The 19386-nt window shown below is 41.7% G+C and overlaps 1 protein-coding gene across 1 annotated transcript in view; it reads left to right on the top strand.

The window, feature by feature from the left end:
* Nucleotides 1-10628, top strand: part of LOC124622469 (lysosomal acid glucosylceramidase-like) — a 187523-nt gene extending 176895 nt beyond the window's left edge. The window contains exons 10-11 of the mRNA XM_047148179.1: nt 5666-5761; nt 10291-10628. Of these exons, the coding sequence (XP_047004135.1) occupies nt 5666-5761; nt 10291-10300 (106 nt within the window). The 3' untranslated portion in view covers nt 10301-10628. The remainder of the gene's footprint in view (nt 1-5665; nt 5762-10290) is intronic.
* Nucleotides 10629-19386: the final 8758 nt, after the last annotated feature.

Genomic DNA, 19386 nt, shown 5'->3' with positions numbered 1-19386 from the left:
TTGTCACATTCGGTAAAAGTTTGTCACATCGGATATTCATTACATGTTTCTTAATACTACAAAGAGCAATAGTTAAAGAGCAGTTTGGATAGATATAAAGGATAGTAGAAGAGAAGGCAGCAGTGCAGAAAACTAAAGATGAAACAGCACTACTACAGCTCGGGGCCCTATGCTCGCTACGGCACATATTCATTAAAGCGTAATGAATCCCCTGAGGTCATTTACGCACTGCAAATAAATTTTAGCTTTTGTGTTACAGGCAATAGCGGTAAAATTTCAAAGGCAAATTGTTGTATTCGTGCTAATTCAAATTTCTTCATTACAGGCAATGCTGTTGTAAATACAAAAATAAATTGTCGCATCTGGTTCAAAGCTAGTTTCTCCATTACCGATAATAGCGGTGAATGTACAAAGATAAATTGTCGTATACAGTGCAAATCGTGTATCTGTGTTCTGTCATTATTAAATTCTTTACATTTGCTTACAAATGCAAATTGCTCGAAATCTACGTTCTCGTCACTCAGTTTGATAACACGTTCAGGTTTGTGTGTGAATCTGTTCGTCTGTGTCATTTCGGATTTCAAGTTGCGTAGCTTTTCAGATTTTAAGTCGCGTAGCTTTTCGGATTTTAAGTCGCGTAGTTGCTGTAAATTGCTCACATTATACACGCTGCGTGACTCTGACACATGTTCATAAAGTGGCGTCTGTTGTGGTATGTTATTAACTGAAATGTTTTTCTTCTCTGTTACTTCTTGTTGTAAATTTGATAACTTCCGACGTAACGTGTTGTTAGATGAATCAATTTCATTAATTGTCAGCTGTAAATTTTGAAATTCAGGTGTTTGGATAAAAGAAACCGGTGCAGTATCGTCTGATTTATTGTCATTAGTATTTTCGATAACATCAATACGACTGGCCAATTCATCACATTTTTCAGTCAGTATTTTAACCTGATCATCGGTTTTAGAATCAGACGCATTAATCTGTTTTTGCAACTTGCGCGTAGTTTCGCTCAGTTTTTTAACATCAGCTTTGATGACATCGCAATCCTGTGTTAGATCTAGTTGTTCGAATCTATCTGTCACTGTTTGAATATTTACTGTGTGTGTATCCGTTTTTGCTTTAAGATCAGAAATTTCATCCCGTAATTCCGCGTTCAATTGTTCTATGGTATTAATTTTGTCGGACACTGTAGTAATATTATTGTCTACATACGTCTTCGCTTTCGCGAATATTTTACGTTTGTCCTCTTGTCTCTGTGCAGTGATTGTTTCCATGACTTGTCGTTTTACTTTGTTTTGATCTTGAATAAATCTGCGGAAACGCGTATCACTGTTCTGTATGTGCTGACTAAAGCGCTCGTTAATCTGAGTGTTCTGCTGTTCGAATTTCGCGTCTATCTTTGCGTCCATTGTGCGCGAAAGTTCTACCGTCATTGCTTTAAACTCATTCCGTAATTGTGTAGCTTTTTCAGAGCACTGTTTAGCGACTCCGCTAATTTCGTCTCTGAGTGTCTCTGTTGCGACTGTTTGCATTTCTCTTAATTCCTTCGCAACAGATTTAATTTCTTCGCTATTTTTTTGTGAACAAGCCTCAATTTCCGCGCGCAACTGTTCCTTAGTGTCATGGCACTGCGCGGCAACGTCTCTAATTTGTTCACTAAGTTTGTCTTGTTTTTTGTCATTATTGTCAAGTTTTTCGTTAATTTTATTAAATTTTTTATCCTGTTCACTAAATTGTTGTTTGAAATTGTTGTTTATTTTCTCACTTTGCTGTTGTATCAAACTTGTCATAATTCGTACCAAGTCAAAATTAGCGTTTATATTCTCTGCGCTGTTTAGTGGTGGATCTGGAATTGTCTCGTTTACTGTAACCATTTGGTTATTCTGTATTGTAGAAAAAGGTTTGCCAGTCAAATGTATACTATCAGTCATTGTTTCGGAATTAAATAAATCTGTCGTACCTTGTGTATCCTCTTCATTTTCATTAGACAAATTTGTCTGTTCGTTACTTGGGTTTTCCAAATCGGGTGTGTTAAGCTCTGCAGCGCTCATTATAATAGAGCGCTCCGCGTCATCAATTGTCGTCAAGTTAACAGACGAGACAATTGAGTTCGTTTGTTCATCATTAAGGTGAAAGTCATCATTAGTGGTTGGAATGCACTGATTGTTAGTGAACGCAGGATTGTCATCATTACGTTGCGTATCACAATTACTATCGGTCACGTTGTTTAAGTCGGTAATTTCATTCACAATACTTCGCGATACACTATTCACAGTCTTTCGCGGCATTTTTACAATAGTCAAAATTTTTCACAAAGCAAATAAGCACAATGCAAAAGCAACACACAAATACAACAAAGCAGCAAATTGCCGTTGACCTGTAGAAAGAAAGTCACAATATTATTAAAAGCGTTGCGCCAAATCCTAATTATCTAAGCAAATAAGAGCAGATATCTGACTGTCGCTCAAAAGACTCTCAACGAAATACGATCCTGGACTGGGTGTCGCCAAGTGTAACCTCCCCACCGCAATTTTTTTTTTTAAGAAAATAGAGCAATACTTAATAGAAATGGGAGCCAAGTGTAACCTCCCCACAAAAATTTTAAAAGAAAATAACGATACTAATTAGAAATGCTGATGGACATGGCTCTATGCGTAACCTGCCTACAATCAAATGTACTGACAATGGCAACAAATGTGAAATTCGCAATCTGACTCAATTATAAATCCTTCAAAAAATTTAAAGTCCGTTCAGTGACAAGAAAATACAATTAAACCGAAATATCGGTCTTTGGCCCTGTGTAAAACAATCAGAATTAAAGTCTTACCTCGGAATAAATGGATGTCACATATCTGCTCTTGTTGTTGCGCACCACTTGGAGGAACTGCATTGCAAATAATAATATTCTCCTTTTTTTTGTAATTCTAGTGAAATTTTTCTTCAAAAAGAAGTGGAATGAAATGGGAAGTGCAACGAGATCTTTAGTTCAAAAAAAATTAAACTTTTGAGAAAATGCTTTTGAAATAAAAAATTATTATTGGGAGACTTGTTGGAGAATAATTACAATAAATAAAATTTTTCATTATCTAATGATTATATTAATTAACAGTATACCTTATTCCTCATCTTGACCATTGTTGCCGACCGCCTACATCACACAACCGCACTGGGCTGCTACTACTGACCGACCGCTTTGCATGACGACTACAAACTGAGTACTGCTCTCAACTAGACAGAGCTACAGACTCGCAACGACTGACTGACTGCTACTCTGCATAGCGACAACTAACTCGCAAAGACTACTACTGCTGAGAACCGCTCGCAACACTCGCGCGGTCAACACTCTCTGGTCACAGATGCTACAATGCCTCGCCATCGCTGCTGCGTTACATACGTGTTTCAAGTGTTCCGATTGCAAACGTAGCTGCATTGAAGGCGCTCACTGCGCAACACATACTGAACGTGACCCCGCGAACGCTTCGATCAGTTGTGGGACATGCTGTTTCTCCATTTCAACTTGTTGCATAAAACGGTGGACGGCATACTGGACATGTTACGCGCCAGTCACACGGAAATTAATAATCCAATTTGATTTTGATTGATGCTTTTCATCTGGTTTTTGACGTCAGGGCAATTAAAACCGATGAGAGTGATGCTTTTTATGCAGTTTTTGGCCTCATGACAATTAAAAACTGATTTTTCCCATCCGATGTGATATGACGTGGTGGATGGGTTTACGTAATTCACAGTATCACACCTGTACACCCATGCACACTGAATAATACAGTTTGTTTAAGGTCAAACGTACATCTTAGGCATTGTTGTATGATTCATTCGTCATTTGCAGTCGACCACTGTTAAATTATGATGCTTACAGCGCCATCTATTGTTACATTTTGTAACTATTTACTTTTTCTTCTTCCATACGTTTTCCCCCCTTCTCTGATAACATCCCGTTGGAATTTGATGTCACTGTGACCAGTGTTATGTCTACAGCGGTTTGGAAGTTTAATTATGATCATGCTGTATGTATACAGCTGCTTTTCTTTTCTCTTTAATTTTCCGTAGGCGGTATCTATCTTTCCCACAATGAAATAAGCTTCTAAATGCTTACATTTATCCTCTACTCATTCCTGCTCAGGCGTTTCGCATCTCCTGTGAATCTCATTATTTAACTTTCATGTCCCCTTTTGCCTGCTTCATTTTCTGCATTGTTGTATTTTCTCCTTTCATCAGCTAAAGTCAATATCTCCGGTGTTATCCAATAATTTCTACTAGTCTTGCCTTTTTACCAATTTGGTTCTCTGTTGGCTTCACTATTTCCTCAAAGCAACCCATCCGTCTTCTATCGTAACCCTATCCCGTGTTCTAGTCAATCGCTGCCCAATGCTCTCGTAGCAACATCTGTTTCTTTCAACTTATCCAGGTTCCAGCTCCTTAAATTCCTTTTTGCGATTTCTTTAGTTTTAAACCAATAAATTGTGGTCAGAGTCCACACCTGTACCTGGAAATGTCACTAAACATGATTCAGATAACCTTAATACGGGTTGCCCTGTTAAATGGAGAAGGCGACGATTAAGAATACATTGAAACCAAGCTGCTTAGTCACTTTATGTTACACGAAAACTGCTCTGTTACGTTTTTATGGGTATAAAAGAAATTACGAGGGCTATTCGAAAAGTAAGTCCGATCGGTAGCGAAATGGAAAACGCTATGAAAACAAAAAAATATTTTATCTGCAACATTCAGCTAGAACTTCTAGCTACTCTCTTCATAGTCGCTGCTCCGACTTAGACATTTTTCGTAGCGTTGTGCTAACTTTCCAATACCAATTCTGTCGTCATAAAAGATAGCCACTTGTATATTCCGCCAATACTCTACGTTGGTCTAAATGTCTTCAAAGCCAGCGGTTCATGTAAGCAGTGATGAAGCTGTCATCCAGTTATGGGCTGTATTGTGGGTGCCCAAACACTTCACACTGAAAACGCTGCAGGAGCATCTTCATTGCCCCTGCAGAGTGCGGCCGAGAATTGTCATGAAGAAGGAGCCGCATGACACTTGTGCTATGTGAGCTGCAAGACATCAGGCAAAGTCTCTCACCAGGCCCTCGTACTTGGCGGGAGACGCTATTTCTCAGACATCTTTGCCTGCTATCTGTGCATTAGGAACTGAAAACAGCGTCGTGACGCGATCTACAAGCATACTGGAGACTCTGGCCAACACATCTGTGCAAAGGTCCATCGAATTTTCACAGTGGTTTGCGTTTCGCAACCGATTGGAAATTACTTGCCGAATAGCTCTCGTACGTTTTGTGAATGACTCTCCATCTGAGGAAACGTGCACTTGTCTCTCTCTCTCTCTCTCTCTCTCTCTCTCTCTCTCTCTCTCTCTCTCTCTCTCTCTCTCTCTCTCTCTCTTCCAACAAGATTTCAGTCACAGCTATGCTAAGATACAGCATCTGAACATATTATCGGCGTCACTGTGGAGTACTGAATCTAAAGTGTTTAGAACGTCTGGGAATACCGCCGTTCTTAGCAGAGATACGCCGTGTCTGTAGGGCGAGAGTTCCGTTGCCACGGTCGACGCTGTCGGAAGGCGTGCAGGTGGCCTTGGAGCAGGATGTCCCATCCATTTACGCCACTGGTGTGGTGCTGTGTTTCAGGGCGACTGAGGAGGTGTCGGTGCGCGTGCGGGATCCAGCACTGGGGGAGGCTCTGCTGACGCTGCCGGCCAACTCCGTGAGCACCCTGCTCTACACGTGAGTCCACCACTTGCGGCGCCAGATGCTTACTTGTTACACCACAGCTGATACCAAAGACCTATATAAACAACACAGACCGGCCAAGGTGCCTCCATATTTGAAACTACACTACTGGCCATTAAAACTGCTACACCAAGAACAAATGCAGATGATAAACGGGTATTCATTGGACAAATATATTATACTAGAATTGACATGTGATTACATTTTCACGCAATTTGGGTGCATAGATCCTGAGAAATCAGTACCCAGAGCAACCACCTCTGGCCGTAATAACGGCATTGATAAGCCTGGGCATTGAGTCAAACACAGCTTGGATGGCGTGTACAGGTACAGCTGCCCGTGCAGCTTCAACACGATACCACAGTTCATCAAGAGTAGTGACTGGCGTATTGTGACGAGCCAGTTGCTCGGCCACCATTGACCAGACTTTTTCAATTGGTGAAAGATCTGGACAATGTGCTGGCCAGGGCAGCAGTCGAACATTTTCTGTATCCAGAAAGGCCCGTACAGGACCTGCAACATGCGGTCGTGCGTTATCCTGCTGAAACGTGTAACCAATGGCATCCCACACCATCACGCCAAGTGATACGCCAGTATGGCGATGACGAATACACGCTTCCAATGTGCATTCACCGCGATGGCGCCAAACACGGATGCGACCATCATGACGCTGTAAAAGAACCTGGATTCATCCGAAAAAATGATGTTTTGCCATTCGTGCCCCCATGTTCGTCGTTGAGTACACCATCACAAGCGCTCCTGTCTGTGATGCATGGTCAAGGGTAACCGCAGCCATTGTCTCCGAGCTGATAGTCCATGCTGCTGCATACGTCGTCGAACTGGTTGTTGTCTTGCAAACATCCCCATCTTTCGACTCAGGGATCGAGACGTGGCTGCACGATCCGTTACAGCCATGCGGATAAGATGGCTGCTAGTGATACGAGGCCGTTGGGATCCAGCACGGCGTTCCGTATTATCCTCCTGAACCCACCGATTCCATATTCGGCTAACAGTCATTGGATCTCGACCAACGCGAGCAGCAATGTCGCGATACGATAAACCGCAATCGCGGTAGGCTACAATCCGACCTTTATCAAAGTCGGAAACGTGATGGTACGCATTTCTCCTCCTTACACGAGGTATCAGAACAACGTTTCACCAGGCAACGCCGGTCAACTGCTGTTTGTGTATGAGAAATCGGTTGGAAACTTTCCTCATGTCAGCACGTTGTAGGTGTCGCCACCGGTGCCAACATTGTGTGAATGCTCTGAAAAGCTAATCATTTGCATCTCACAGCAACTTCTTCCTGTCGGTTAAATGTCGCGTCTGTAGAACGTCATCTTCGTGGTGTAGCAATTTTAATGGCCAGTAGTGTAATTGAAAACTTAGCCACCAGGATTTGCAAAGTCATGTTACGCGACATAGGCGTCTGCAAGTACAGAGTTATACAGTTTCGTTTGTCACGCAATAACATTTACTATTACCAGTTGTGATTCTTTCTCTATTTATTGCCCACTCGACGCGTTTCGGGAAACACTTCCCAAATACGAAGTGCGTTTTTCAAGTTCTATGGCATCTCAAGAGTGATGTTTGTGATGTGGGAGCTGCTGCATTATTCTGGTGCCTTTAATGAAAACACACACATTTGTGTAGTTATTACTGAAGTATCCTGCTCTATAGATCCTGGCGGATTTCGGTGTAACTTCTACATACAGTTATTACACCTTTGACTTGGATAACGTTTAGCGAATTTCGCTCCATAAAGTTATGTCGTACGTATGAATCAAAGAAATATATTTATATAAGTCGCTGGTATTTATAAGGAAAGCACAAGAGAATAGTCTTAAATAAACATTTTAATACGCGGTTCGGAAGGTTAATTACCGTTGCTGTTGAGGACAATTCGAGATATGTGAGCTAAAGCTTGTTTTATAGCGTGTCGTTTTTTTCTGTGGCTTTCAAATGGTTCAAATGGCTCTAAGCTCTATGGGACTTAACGTCTGAGGTCAGCAGTCCCCTAGACTTAGAACTACTTAAACTTAACTAACCTAAGGACACCACACACATTCGTGCCCGAGGCAGGATTCGAATCTGCGACCGTAGCGGCACCGCGGTTCCGGACTGAAGCGCCTAGAACCGCTCGGCCACAGCGGCCGGCTTCTGTGGCTTTCAACAATTCTGATAGGAGATGGGACGGTTGTGTTTCATCTCATACTGCGGAAGGATTTTTGATTAAGGGATTGAACAATCCATTCTCCGACTCGTAGAACGCTGGTTTTGGCTTTCCTGATAACGTCATCCTCCTGAACAGGTTGGTTGGTTGGTTGATTTGGGGGGGGAGGGGGGTCAAACAGCGAAGTCACGGGCTGTGTCCTTTCAAAGGAACCATTCGAGCATTTACCTGAAGTGATTAGGGAAATCACGTAAACCTAGACCAGGATGGTCGTACGTGGGTTTCAACCGTCGTCCTCCCGAAAAGAAGTCCAGTGTGCTAACCACTGTGTCGCCTCGCTCGGCCTCCTGGGTAGCCCTCACCCAAAGTTCCGTCTGGGGAATTATTTTATCTTCGGAATATTTTACCCAAGACGATTCCATGATATTTACGCCCTACTGTTGAGCTGCATGTCCTTAGGGGAAAAAGGGTCTGTGATTTCCGCCTTGTTTTCAGCCGTTCGCAACACCAATACAGAAAGGTCATTTGGCATCTCCATACATACCTCTCCTTTGGGGTTGAACCTACGTTTGTCTGTGTCGTTGGGGCAAGCAGGCTACCCTACGATGGCAAGGTGGTTGGTTCACTTGCGGTGGGATCAACGTACAGTCACAAAAATCTTTGATATTTTGCAGGATCACAACAAAATCTTCAGATAATAAAGCAAATCTCTTATCATTTCTTCTGGAAAGATCCTTCTTACTTAGAAGAGACACTGCAAACAATGGTCAAAAATAATGGTTACGTTTATTTGAAAACCTATCTCCGTGGCCGAGGCTGCTAACGCACGAATGTGAGGTGGCGCTCGGCTCGAGGGCAGACGTTCAAGATTCTGGTAGCGGAAGAAACTTTCACCACCAGCATTTTGTCGGCACGTGGTGGAGACGGGGTAGGATTAAGTTACAGATCACCAGACTTTACGTCAGCGTCTTGGATTAGATCCCAAACCCCTCCGCAGCGTGTCGTGAGGTGAGGGCGTGTGTCACTGCTGACGGTGATCACTCGGGTGGAGACGCTGAACGCGACGGTCGAGAGGGGCAGGCTGCGTAGCAATACTGGATTACACCCTCTCCGTCCTCTCGTGACCACAAAAGCAAATACATGGTACATTACTATGAACATACTGTTTACAGTCACATACACTTAAGGCACAGTTACTACACGCCTCGAAAACTTTTTCCAGTTAGGCTTGTTCTGTTGAACCCACCTTCAAGGACTACCAGCCAACAATTTCATAAGACTCTTTCTTTTCATTTTTGTTGTTAAATTTTTGTTTCACTTGTAACATGAGTAGTGCCAAAGAACATAGTACTCGTTTTTATTACATTTAAACCATTGTCCTACGTAAAAATATGTGAATGACAAGTAAGCAAACTTCCTGGCAGATTAAAACTGTGTGCCCGACCGAGACTCGAACTCGGGACCTTTGCCTTTCGCGGGAAAGTGCTCTACCAACTGAGCTACCGAAGCACGATTCACGCCCGGTACTCACAGCTTTACTTCTGCCAGTACCTCGTCTCCTACCTTCCAAACTTTACAGAAGCTCTTCTGCGAACCTTGCAGAACTAGCACTCCTGAAAGAAAGGATACTGCGGAGACATGGCTTAGCCACAGCCTGGGGGATGTTTCCAGCTGTGAGTACCGGGCGTGAGTCGTGCTTCGGTAGCTCAGTTGGTAGAGCACTTGCCCGCGAAAGGCAAAGGTCCCGAGTTCGAGTCTCGGTCGGGCACACAGTTTTAATCTGCCAGGAAGTTTCACATCAGCGCACACTCCGCTGCAGAGTGAAAATCTCATTCTGGTGACAAGTAAGCAGTTATAGAACAGAAAAAAATGTACACATTATCTGTAAACACAGTCGTTCTACATCATTTCTACAGAACTCGAGTGAATAACCCAACCGGCCATTAACTAACATTTGGTAATAGTTGATGGCGTTCACGCCTAAATCTTGCCAGAACTGTTTGTCAAGTATTCTCAAGACAACGGGTAATGTGATATTCCTTCTTCAGAATGGGCAACAAAGTTGTATGTATTAAGCTAGGGGCGTATGAATTAGCCTACCATTTCATTTACAACGTTAAGCGTTGGCCTAAATGTAGTGTAATTAAATCAATATTGCCAAAAATTAAAGTGATATTACAAATTTCATTTCCTGAAGACAGTGAGCTGGTGCTCCAGCGAAATACTGAGAGTTTTTATTATATACATGCATCATGAGGCACAAAGCTCGAGAGCTTTAGCTGCTGGAGAAATGCCTTTTCTCAATTTCGGCATTTAATCCCGCTGAAAATTAATTGTTCTTATTTTACAGGAGCAGCTGACGCAGACCACATGGATTCGAAATAGCGACGGAGCAACTTGGTCCTCGTGAACTGTGAAAGGAAGAGAGAGAGAAATATAAAAGAGCTGAATTATTTCCTTTTGTGTTTAATTCACAAGTTTTGTCAAATTCAAACTCGAACAGGTACAAAAATGTTACCAACTTCATGGGCTAATTATTCATTCGAAACTATGGTTCAAGTACATTCGTAGTTCACAAATTTTGTATAATATGCCTTCAATACTGTATACATGAAAAAAGTAAAGCTACATTCTTTTACGTGTTATTTAATTGCAAGGAAAAAATCATGTAGAAAATGCATTTACTTTATATAATTTATTAATCTCCTCTGCTACCCGCTAACCAACCTCTGATGAAGTACACTAATAGTTCCATAGATAAGAAAAATAACTTATTTAGCGATATTATCTACAAAATAATGGTTAGTATTGTGAATTACATAAGAGTTCTTTGGCTTACGTCTGTTTTACTAATAAAAGGTGTGTCAACACAAACATATTTTCTCGGGCGGTGTAACACGACACATACTAGAGAGGTAACTGAAAACGGGAGAGAAGAGAAATTAATGTGAATAACGTAAAACAGGTACAGTTCGACAGTGTGATCAGGTGAGCTGGCCAACCAGTTGAAGAACATTTTACAAAGACTTTAGTTACATATAAATACAAACAGACAAATACCGCTATGTTTTGTGTGGGGCCGCTGCAGTGGGAAGAAGTATTTGGAACATATAATTATTGTGTTACTGATATTTCACACAAGCTCTGCAGCAAATTGAGAAACTGAATAATAAATCCAATAAATTCAATTTTCTGTTATCAAATTACAGTCTACATAATGCAGAAAATGCACTACCTTCACATGTACTGTAAACCAAACCACACAGTACAAATCTTTAAAAATAGTAATTCCGTTTTCGTGCTCTAAACCTAAATAAGTAACCAGTATCAACTTGTAGCATTCATATAGAATTGATAAATCACACAAAATGTCCGAAGTATCATACGAAATTTTAAAGGGAGTAAATTCCTACAAACAGTTATCGAAAAACATGAGAGACGCACCGAAAAAATTAGACAAATTTCTGAAGAGAACAACATTATAAAGTAAAAAAACGGAAAGAAAGGTACTAATCTGCTGCAGATATTTCTGACATTCTAATTACATGAAACGTAAATAGTTGTAGCCAAGATAGGCCCCGCCAAATGATGCAAAAAAGTACAATAAAACTATAATAAACATACACAAAGATTTTCAAGCGAGAGTAAGCACTCCATCATGTTTTACGCATTCAGCGAAATCGCATCACGTGACTTTCGTTACGAAATTGTTCTAAAGCTACAACAATTATACTCATAGTAACTTAACTATCGCTCTGCTGTGCTATACGAAAAGAGATGACATTGTAAAGTTGAAGTAAATAATTTTGAAATCTGTAGAATATAAATCATTCTTCGATTTCTCATTGTTCTTTTGTTTTATAGCTGATTTCGATGTGTTTATCTGCTGTCCTTCTAAACTACTGAATAGAACATAAAAGTTTTGCAGCCAAGATAGGCAAATATGTAAAACATAATAACACTATATAAAAAAAACACACACACACAATTGTCCCGTAGTGTTAGGATGCTGTCAGCACACAGTATGCTGCCGGTGACCTTATAATACGGATCAGTTGTGTTTGTTTCTTATAGTCTCATTATGTGCTTACGTGTTTTGATGGCTCCTATCTTGGCTACAGATCTTTTTTGAATACTATTTGCTGACGGTGACATTACAATAGGGGTCAATTGTGTATGTTTATTATAGTTTTATTGTACTTTTTTACACCATTTAACGCGCGTCTATCTCGACTACAAGTATTTACGTTTCATGTAATTAGAATGTCAGAAATATTTGATGATAATCAACTAAATCTAAAAGCTCCAGAAAAAAATAAAAATATTTGGGATAAAGGTTCTTATACAAAGGTTGCCCAGAAAGTAATGAACGTCATTTTTTTTCCTTCAACAATTCTTTATTAAAAATAATGAGAATTACACACAACAAAGAATGGTGTTTTATCTACACGCCTTATTTTTCCACGTGATCTCCATCACGTTCTATGGCCTTCCTCAAGCGCGAAGCAAGGGCGTGTATGCCCTGTTAGTATCAGTCCGTGTCCTGGTGACGGAGCCAGTGTTTCACTGTGTGAATCACCTCCTCAGCTCCTAAAAATGTCTTCCACGAATGGCATCCTTTAATGGCGAATGACAAGATCAGCTCGCTGCAACATGTCAGGCGTTACAGGCGTGGATGGTCTCCCCGACCGCTGCAAATCGTGGAGCTTCGCCGAACTGCTATCTGATGACTCCATCCTTCATGCCCAGCGACTAACTGTACTTCTGTCGACAGCAGATGCTCCATAGATTTTGCACAAGCGTTTGTGAATATTCTCCACAGTCTCTTTCTCTGTGAGAAATTCAATGACGGCACGTTGCTTGTAACGTACATCACCTACAGACGCCATTTTGAAACTCTCCTGCGGCTGCGCTATTTGATGGAAGTATCGGAAACTTGGAGTAAGCACTCAGGAGGCTTCAAGTAATACATAAGTAACGTTTCACATTCATAGCAATCATCGCCTCTTTCACCACAGCAGGTACAGTTGGAAGCGTCTACGAAGATGATTGCAAGGAATGGAACCGTGTGGAAGATTGGAAATTATTCATCTTCTGGAAGCCGGTCAGCTGTGAATGTTCTGAAGGAGAGAGGAGGTCCCACTGCCTATGTTTGTCAATGAGTAGACAGCTCTGTCATCAGTGCCTTCCGTCTTATTTCTGATGCATTGTTACCAAGCAAAGCAAGATGCAGCTTCACTCAATTCGCGTCCAACAAACCAGACAGATATGGTTTGAAATTATGGTTGGCTGTTGATGTAACGACAAAGTATATATGTAATGCTTTCCCATACCTCGGCAAAGAGGACACGCATAGAGAGAAACAACCACTTGGAGAGTACATCGTTCTGTGTCTCATGGAGCTATTTGTAAATCAAGGAAGAAATGTGACCACAGACAACTTTACATCTCTTCAACTTGCTAAAATACTCAAAGAAAAGAAAGCTTCATTAGTTGGTACAATGAACAAGATCCGCTGTGAAATCACCGATGAAGTAAGGAAGCCGAATGCTGAAATACACTCCACCACAATACCGCACAATAGTGGCAACACAGACTGTAACTTGGCTGTATACCAAGGAAAGAAGAATAAAAATGTCATTCTTCTGAAAATGCTGCATGCTGAAGTAGCAATAAGCAAGGAAGGAAAGAAAAAACCTGAAACCGTAATGTTCTACAATGCAACAAAGTACGGGGTGGATGTGGTTGATCAAATGACCTGTAAATATGCTATGAAGGTTGTATGTAGGAGACGGCCAATGCATGTCTTCTACAACATACTGGACATGGCGGCAATGGGTCATCTATAAGATCGTAACGAACAAGAAAATGGAAAGGAAGAAGTTCATATTTCAGCCGGAAAATGAACTCAAGGGAATGGAAAAGCAAGAACATCAGGCAAAGGAAGAGGATATGGGACTCAAATCACCTAGAAAGCGGAGGAAGTTCGAAATCAGTCTTCTTAAAAAGCAACAAGACCAGCGAAAACTGTGTGAAACAGAAATCACCTGTGCTAAGTGCATTTAGCAGCTTCAAATGACTTGAGCGAACAGTAATACAGAGCTGTTTGTAAAATATATGTGAGAGTAAAATGGACCAAATATATTAAATGTGTCTAGAAGGTTGTATGAATAGTTAATAATCTATAGTTAAGAAAGTTGTTAGCAGTAGCAACAATAAATTTATATGATACAATATTGTTCAAATAAATTAGTAATTATTATTTATAATTGTAAATAATTGTTGTGATTATTAGAAATAAAGTATGGATTACCAGACACTAAAAAAAGTACTTGTTTAAGTAAAATATGAAAATATTTTATGTGAGGTCAAAATGACCCCTTTCCGCCGTTTTAGGAATGTTAGAAACTCCGCCTTTCTAGAGTTATATCACTCCTGTCTAGAACCTGTGTGTCAGGAGAATGACTTGCGTGCACAGTGACAGATGGTAATAAGTGGTTTCAGTCGAGTACGTAGTCCCAATTTTCATCCACCAGTGTACAGCAGTGCACAGAGACATCCAAGAAACAGGTCAAGAGAATGTTTTTGTGAATTGTTCTGTTTATTTCTTGAAGGCTTTTTTGATAAAGAAAATATCAGAATGTTAAATATTTATTTCGTGAAAAAGTACAGTCCGAAAGTGTGTTATTTGTTGATTGGTTAGTCATGAAAAGGGCGGACTAACGTGAGAGGATGATGTTATTCTATTGGCATTAAAGAAAACTGACCAATCAGAACGAAGTATTCTTCGCGTTTCTATTCTCTTGGAGACGTAGAATGATTACAGCAGCCTAGGGAATCGGAGTCAAGATTTTCAATGGTATGGTCGTGTGTAGTTCGTACTCCGAAGGAAGTTATAATTTGCCAGTTTTAGTTGTGCAGAATGCTTAAAAACTGTTTTAAAGTGAAGGCATAATTATTCCTGTGTGTTTTTTTAGAAAGTACGGATTTTTAAATAGTTTTGTGAAGGAGAAAAGACAGTAATTCCACGTGGCATATTGGCCAGATCGGTGACTAAAAACTAGACATTAAAAATTAGACACCGATAAACTTATACACACATCAAAAAAAGTTTTGCATCACCCCAGTTCCCAGAACTCCTGATGATAGACGTTGATCGTGGATACTGTATCACAGACACAGTCCCTGTGACTCTTCAGAGATGTCACTAAACCCGCCCAAAGATATAAACAACCATGCAAGAGCAGCGCCTATTAGACGGAGGTGATCCGACAGCCGATCAGTTCCACTCATTCCACCAGGAAGGAGGTACACGGCTCGTGTTGTCTGTAGTTCAACCATACCTAGACGGTCAATACCGCGATTCGATCGCGTCTGCATTGTTACTTTGTGCCAGGAAGGCTCTCAACAAGTGATGTGTCCAGGCGTCTCGGAGTGAACCAAAGCGATGTAGTTTGGACATGGAGGAGATACAGAGAGACAGGAATTGTCGATGACATGCCTCGCTTATGCCGCCCAACGGCTATTACTGCAGTGGATGACCGCTACCTACGGATTATCAGTCGGAGGAACCCTGACAGCAACGCAACCATGTTGAATAATACTTTTAGTGCAGCCACAGGCCGTCGTGTTACGTCTCAAACTGTGCCCAATATGCTGCACGATGCGAAACTTCACTCCCGACGTCCATGGCGAGGTCCATATTTGCAACCAAGACACCATGCAGCGCGGCACAGATGGGCCCAACAACATGCCGAACGGACAGCTCAGGACTGGCATCACGTTCTCTTCACCGCTGAATGTCGCATATGCCTTCAACCAGACAATCGTCGGAGACGTATTTGGAGGCAATCTAGGCAGGCTGAACGCCTTAGACCCACTGTACAGCGAGTGAAGCGAGGTGGAGGTCCCCTGACGTTTTGGGGTGGCATTATGTGGGGCTGACGTACGCCTCTGATAGTTATGGAAGGCGACGTAACGTGAATGCCGTCCTTCGACCGATAGTGGAACCATATCGGCAGCGTATTGGCGAGTCATTCGTCTTCATCGAGGCCCCCCTCGTGCACATCTTGTGAATTATTTCCTTCAGGATAATGACATCGCTCGACTAGAGTGGCCAGAATGTTCTCCGGACATGAACGCTATCTAACATGCTTGGGATAGATTGAAAAGGGCTGTTTATGGGCGATGTGACCCATCAACTACTCTGAGGGATCTTCGCCGAATCGTCGTTGAGGAGAGGAATTATCAGTGCCTTGCTGAACTTGTGAATAGTATGCCACGACGAATACAGGCACGCATCTATGCAAGAGGGCGTGCTACTGGGTATTAGAGGTACCGGTGTGTACAGCAATCTGGACCACCACCTCTGAAGGTCTCGCTGTATGACGGCACAACATGCAACGTGTGATTGTCATGAGCAATAAAAAGTGCGGAAATAATGTTTATGTTGATCTCTATTCCAATTTTCTGAACAGGTTCCGGAACTCTCGGAACCGAGGTGATGCAAAACTTTTTTTTTATGTGTCTAATTCCGAAACGCGTCACTTGCTGATCGATTAAATCATTCTTCATCTGTTCTATGACTTTTTATGTGACGTTGTCAGCTTCAGGATAGATCTATGTATAATTAATAGAGAAGTCGCCAGCCTCCTACGTGACTTAATGCCAGACCTTCAGTATGCGTACGTAACACGGGAACCACTGTAGCAACTGCATTTCCGTAGAAGTCTTTCGAAGAGCGTGTGCTCTAGACACATGTAATGACATTTGTTGTTATGTGTGCGGAGAGCACACACTATTCGAAAGGCGTCTACGCAATCCAGCTACAACAATGGTTCTTGTATTAAGTACAGATGCGACTGTAATACTATGGACGTTTGATGTACTGGGGCCTGAAGAAATCGTCACTGAGGCATTACAGCTTGTACCCTAAATAAAGTTTTGAAAAATAAGGGCGATCGTACATACTTCTACAATAACGCAACGTTTTTGCTTATTCTTTTTTTTTATTGAGACCTTTTTCTCAGTACCCATTAGACCAAAAGAAATGGCTACGTGCAGCCACCCATTTAATCGAGGGTAAAGTAAATATGTTTAAAAAAAAGGGAGAACGTCGAAATACTCACCTTGATACATGTTCACAGTAATCTGAAAGAGTGAGCCCACATTATAGTACGATAACATCCCATAGACGTTGCAGAACCACCTTCAAGACTGAATTACACTGAAAGCAAAACGCCTCATTCGGCCGTTTCTGCACTCGACCGCTTGAGCAGTTATGATGTGCATTCGCAAATTGAATATTAGATTATACAGCAGCTACGTGGTTTACTAATAACGAATGAAAAACTGTGCCGGACGGGACTAGAACTGGGATTTCCTGATTTGCCGAGCGATCGCTTCCAGGACCGACTCATACTTTTATATCTCCTAGTGCCTACGTCCCAAAACATCTTATACAAATCGTATGATTCCCGCACAAGGAGAGACAATGTTTTGCTCGTCAGATCGCCTTGCTTTGGTATGAAATGCAGTAGGGCGTTGTCTGTATTCTTTATGGTTTCTATAGGGCAATGTCTGCATAGTATCTGTATCTGTCTAATCATGATGTACATCCTCCCTTCTTTTCAACAGATTTACTTTTCTCTCCATTAAATGAGTGCATATAGTGATTTCCTGTTACCTAAATGCATGCATATCCGAGGGAGTATTGCATCCAACTATACAAACACCTTACATTGAGTTGACAAAAGTTATACGACACCTCCTAATATCGTGTCGGACCTCCTTTTGCCTGGCGTACTGCAGCAATTCTTCGTGGCATGAACACAAGTTTTTGGGAATCCCCTGCAGAGATACTGAGCCGTGCTGCCACTATAGCCGCATACCCACTTAGCCATCAAGGTGTACCCAGCACCTGCCCCACGGAACCAATCAACAAGATTACGTGGCGACTCTCTCGGTTTGAATGTGAATTTGCTCAGCCCATTGTTTTCTGGATTCAATGTTTCTGTCATAATTTGTAAAGATAAAAAGTCATCAAATCTTGATGAAAACTGACAGATCTGTCGGATAGTCTAATTCGAATACGAGGGTTGTCCAGAAAGTAACTTCCGATCGGTCGCTAAATGGAAACCACAGTGAAAATCAGAAACATTTTATTTGCAAGAGTTAGCTACACTTTCCAGATACTTCTCTACATAGTCTCCGCTCCGACCTAGACATTTGTCGGAGCGTTATACCAAATTTCTAACACCATCGTCATAGAATGCAACTGCCTGTGCTTTCCGATAATTCTCTACGCTGGTCTATAGCGTCTTCACTGCCCCTGCAGAGTGCGGCTAAGAATTGTCTTGAAGAAAGACGTGCGTGGCAGTTGTGTTAGGTGGGCTGCATTCATTAAGGCGAAGCCTCTCAGTGGGTCCTCCTACTTGGCGGGAGACATCGTTCTTCTAGGCACCTTTACTCGCTCACAGTGAGCTCACAACTCAAAAGAGTGTCTTGATGCGATTGACGGTCATACTAGAGACACTACCCACCACATCTGTGCAAAGCTTCATCGGGTTTTCACTGTGGTGTCCATTTCGCGACCGATCGGAACTTACTTTCTGGACAACCCTCGTATATAATGTAGTCTTGAGAGTCATCAGGTTAGCATTTGGTAGCGTACTTCCAAATACTTCTAGTGGAGAAAGAACTAATTTGTAAGCGTAATTTTTATGATTATTCTCTTCCAGCTTCTATACATCTGACGATGTTATGAGGTTATAAACTATTCTTTGTGGTTAATTATGACGTTTATAATTTTGGAGAGTCTGCGGCCTTGCCAAAGTCGAACATTTCAAATCACTAAAGTAGTAAGATGAAACAAGCATGTAATAAAGTGTCTCCGACGAGAACTAAAATGCATTTTCTGTGCTACAGCAGTTCTCAGTTGTCAGAAATGAATAAGCCAAGATGGGGAGGGGGGTGGAAGGAGCATGACACTTGATTTGCATCATAAATGCAATCGGTCTCTTGTAAAGCTCCATTTCATGCCGCTTTAAAGATTGTTTCCTAAGAATTAAATAGCAGCAGCGTGAATAGTAGTGGAAACAACAATGGAGCTCCAGCTTCGATTCGTTATTCGATTTTATGTGGTATGTTACTGCTTATGTCTGTTGACTTACTCGCGTTTCTAAGAAATACCATTCCATTTCACACAAGGAAACAGCAGGCTCTCATCTGTTGGTGCACAAGAATTTAGAAAAGTCGTACACTACTCCACGATCGACATAGTCCAGCAACATCCCATTAATCGACTGAAATCCGGTCAACCAGCCTGAAGAAACGCCATGAGCGTGTTGTTGCCTGGAAGTCGGATGGTCGTCTTGACTCCCGCCAGGCTTCTGCGAATCAAAGCCCTAGCTTACACATTCCGACTTTTTAATCTTTTTCTTGTGTT

Source organism: Schistocerca americana, chromosome 1 (assembly GCF_021461395.2).
Source record: "Schistocerca americana isolate TAMUIC-IGC-003095 chromosome 1, iqSchAmer2.1, whole genome shotgun sequence".
Taxonomy (NCBI): Eukaryota; Metazoa; Arthropoda; class Insecta; order Orthoptera; family Acrididae; genus Schistocerca; species Schistocerca americana.
Note: the sequence above shows the minus strand (reverse complement) of the source record. Positions and strands in the feature narration are given on the sequence as shown.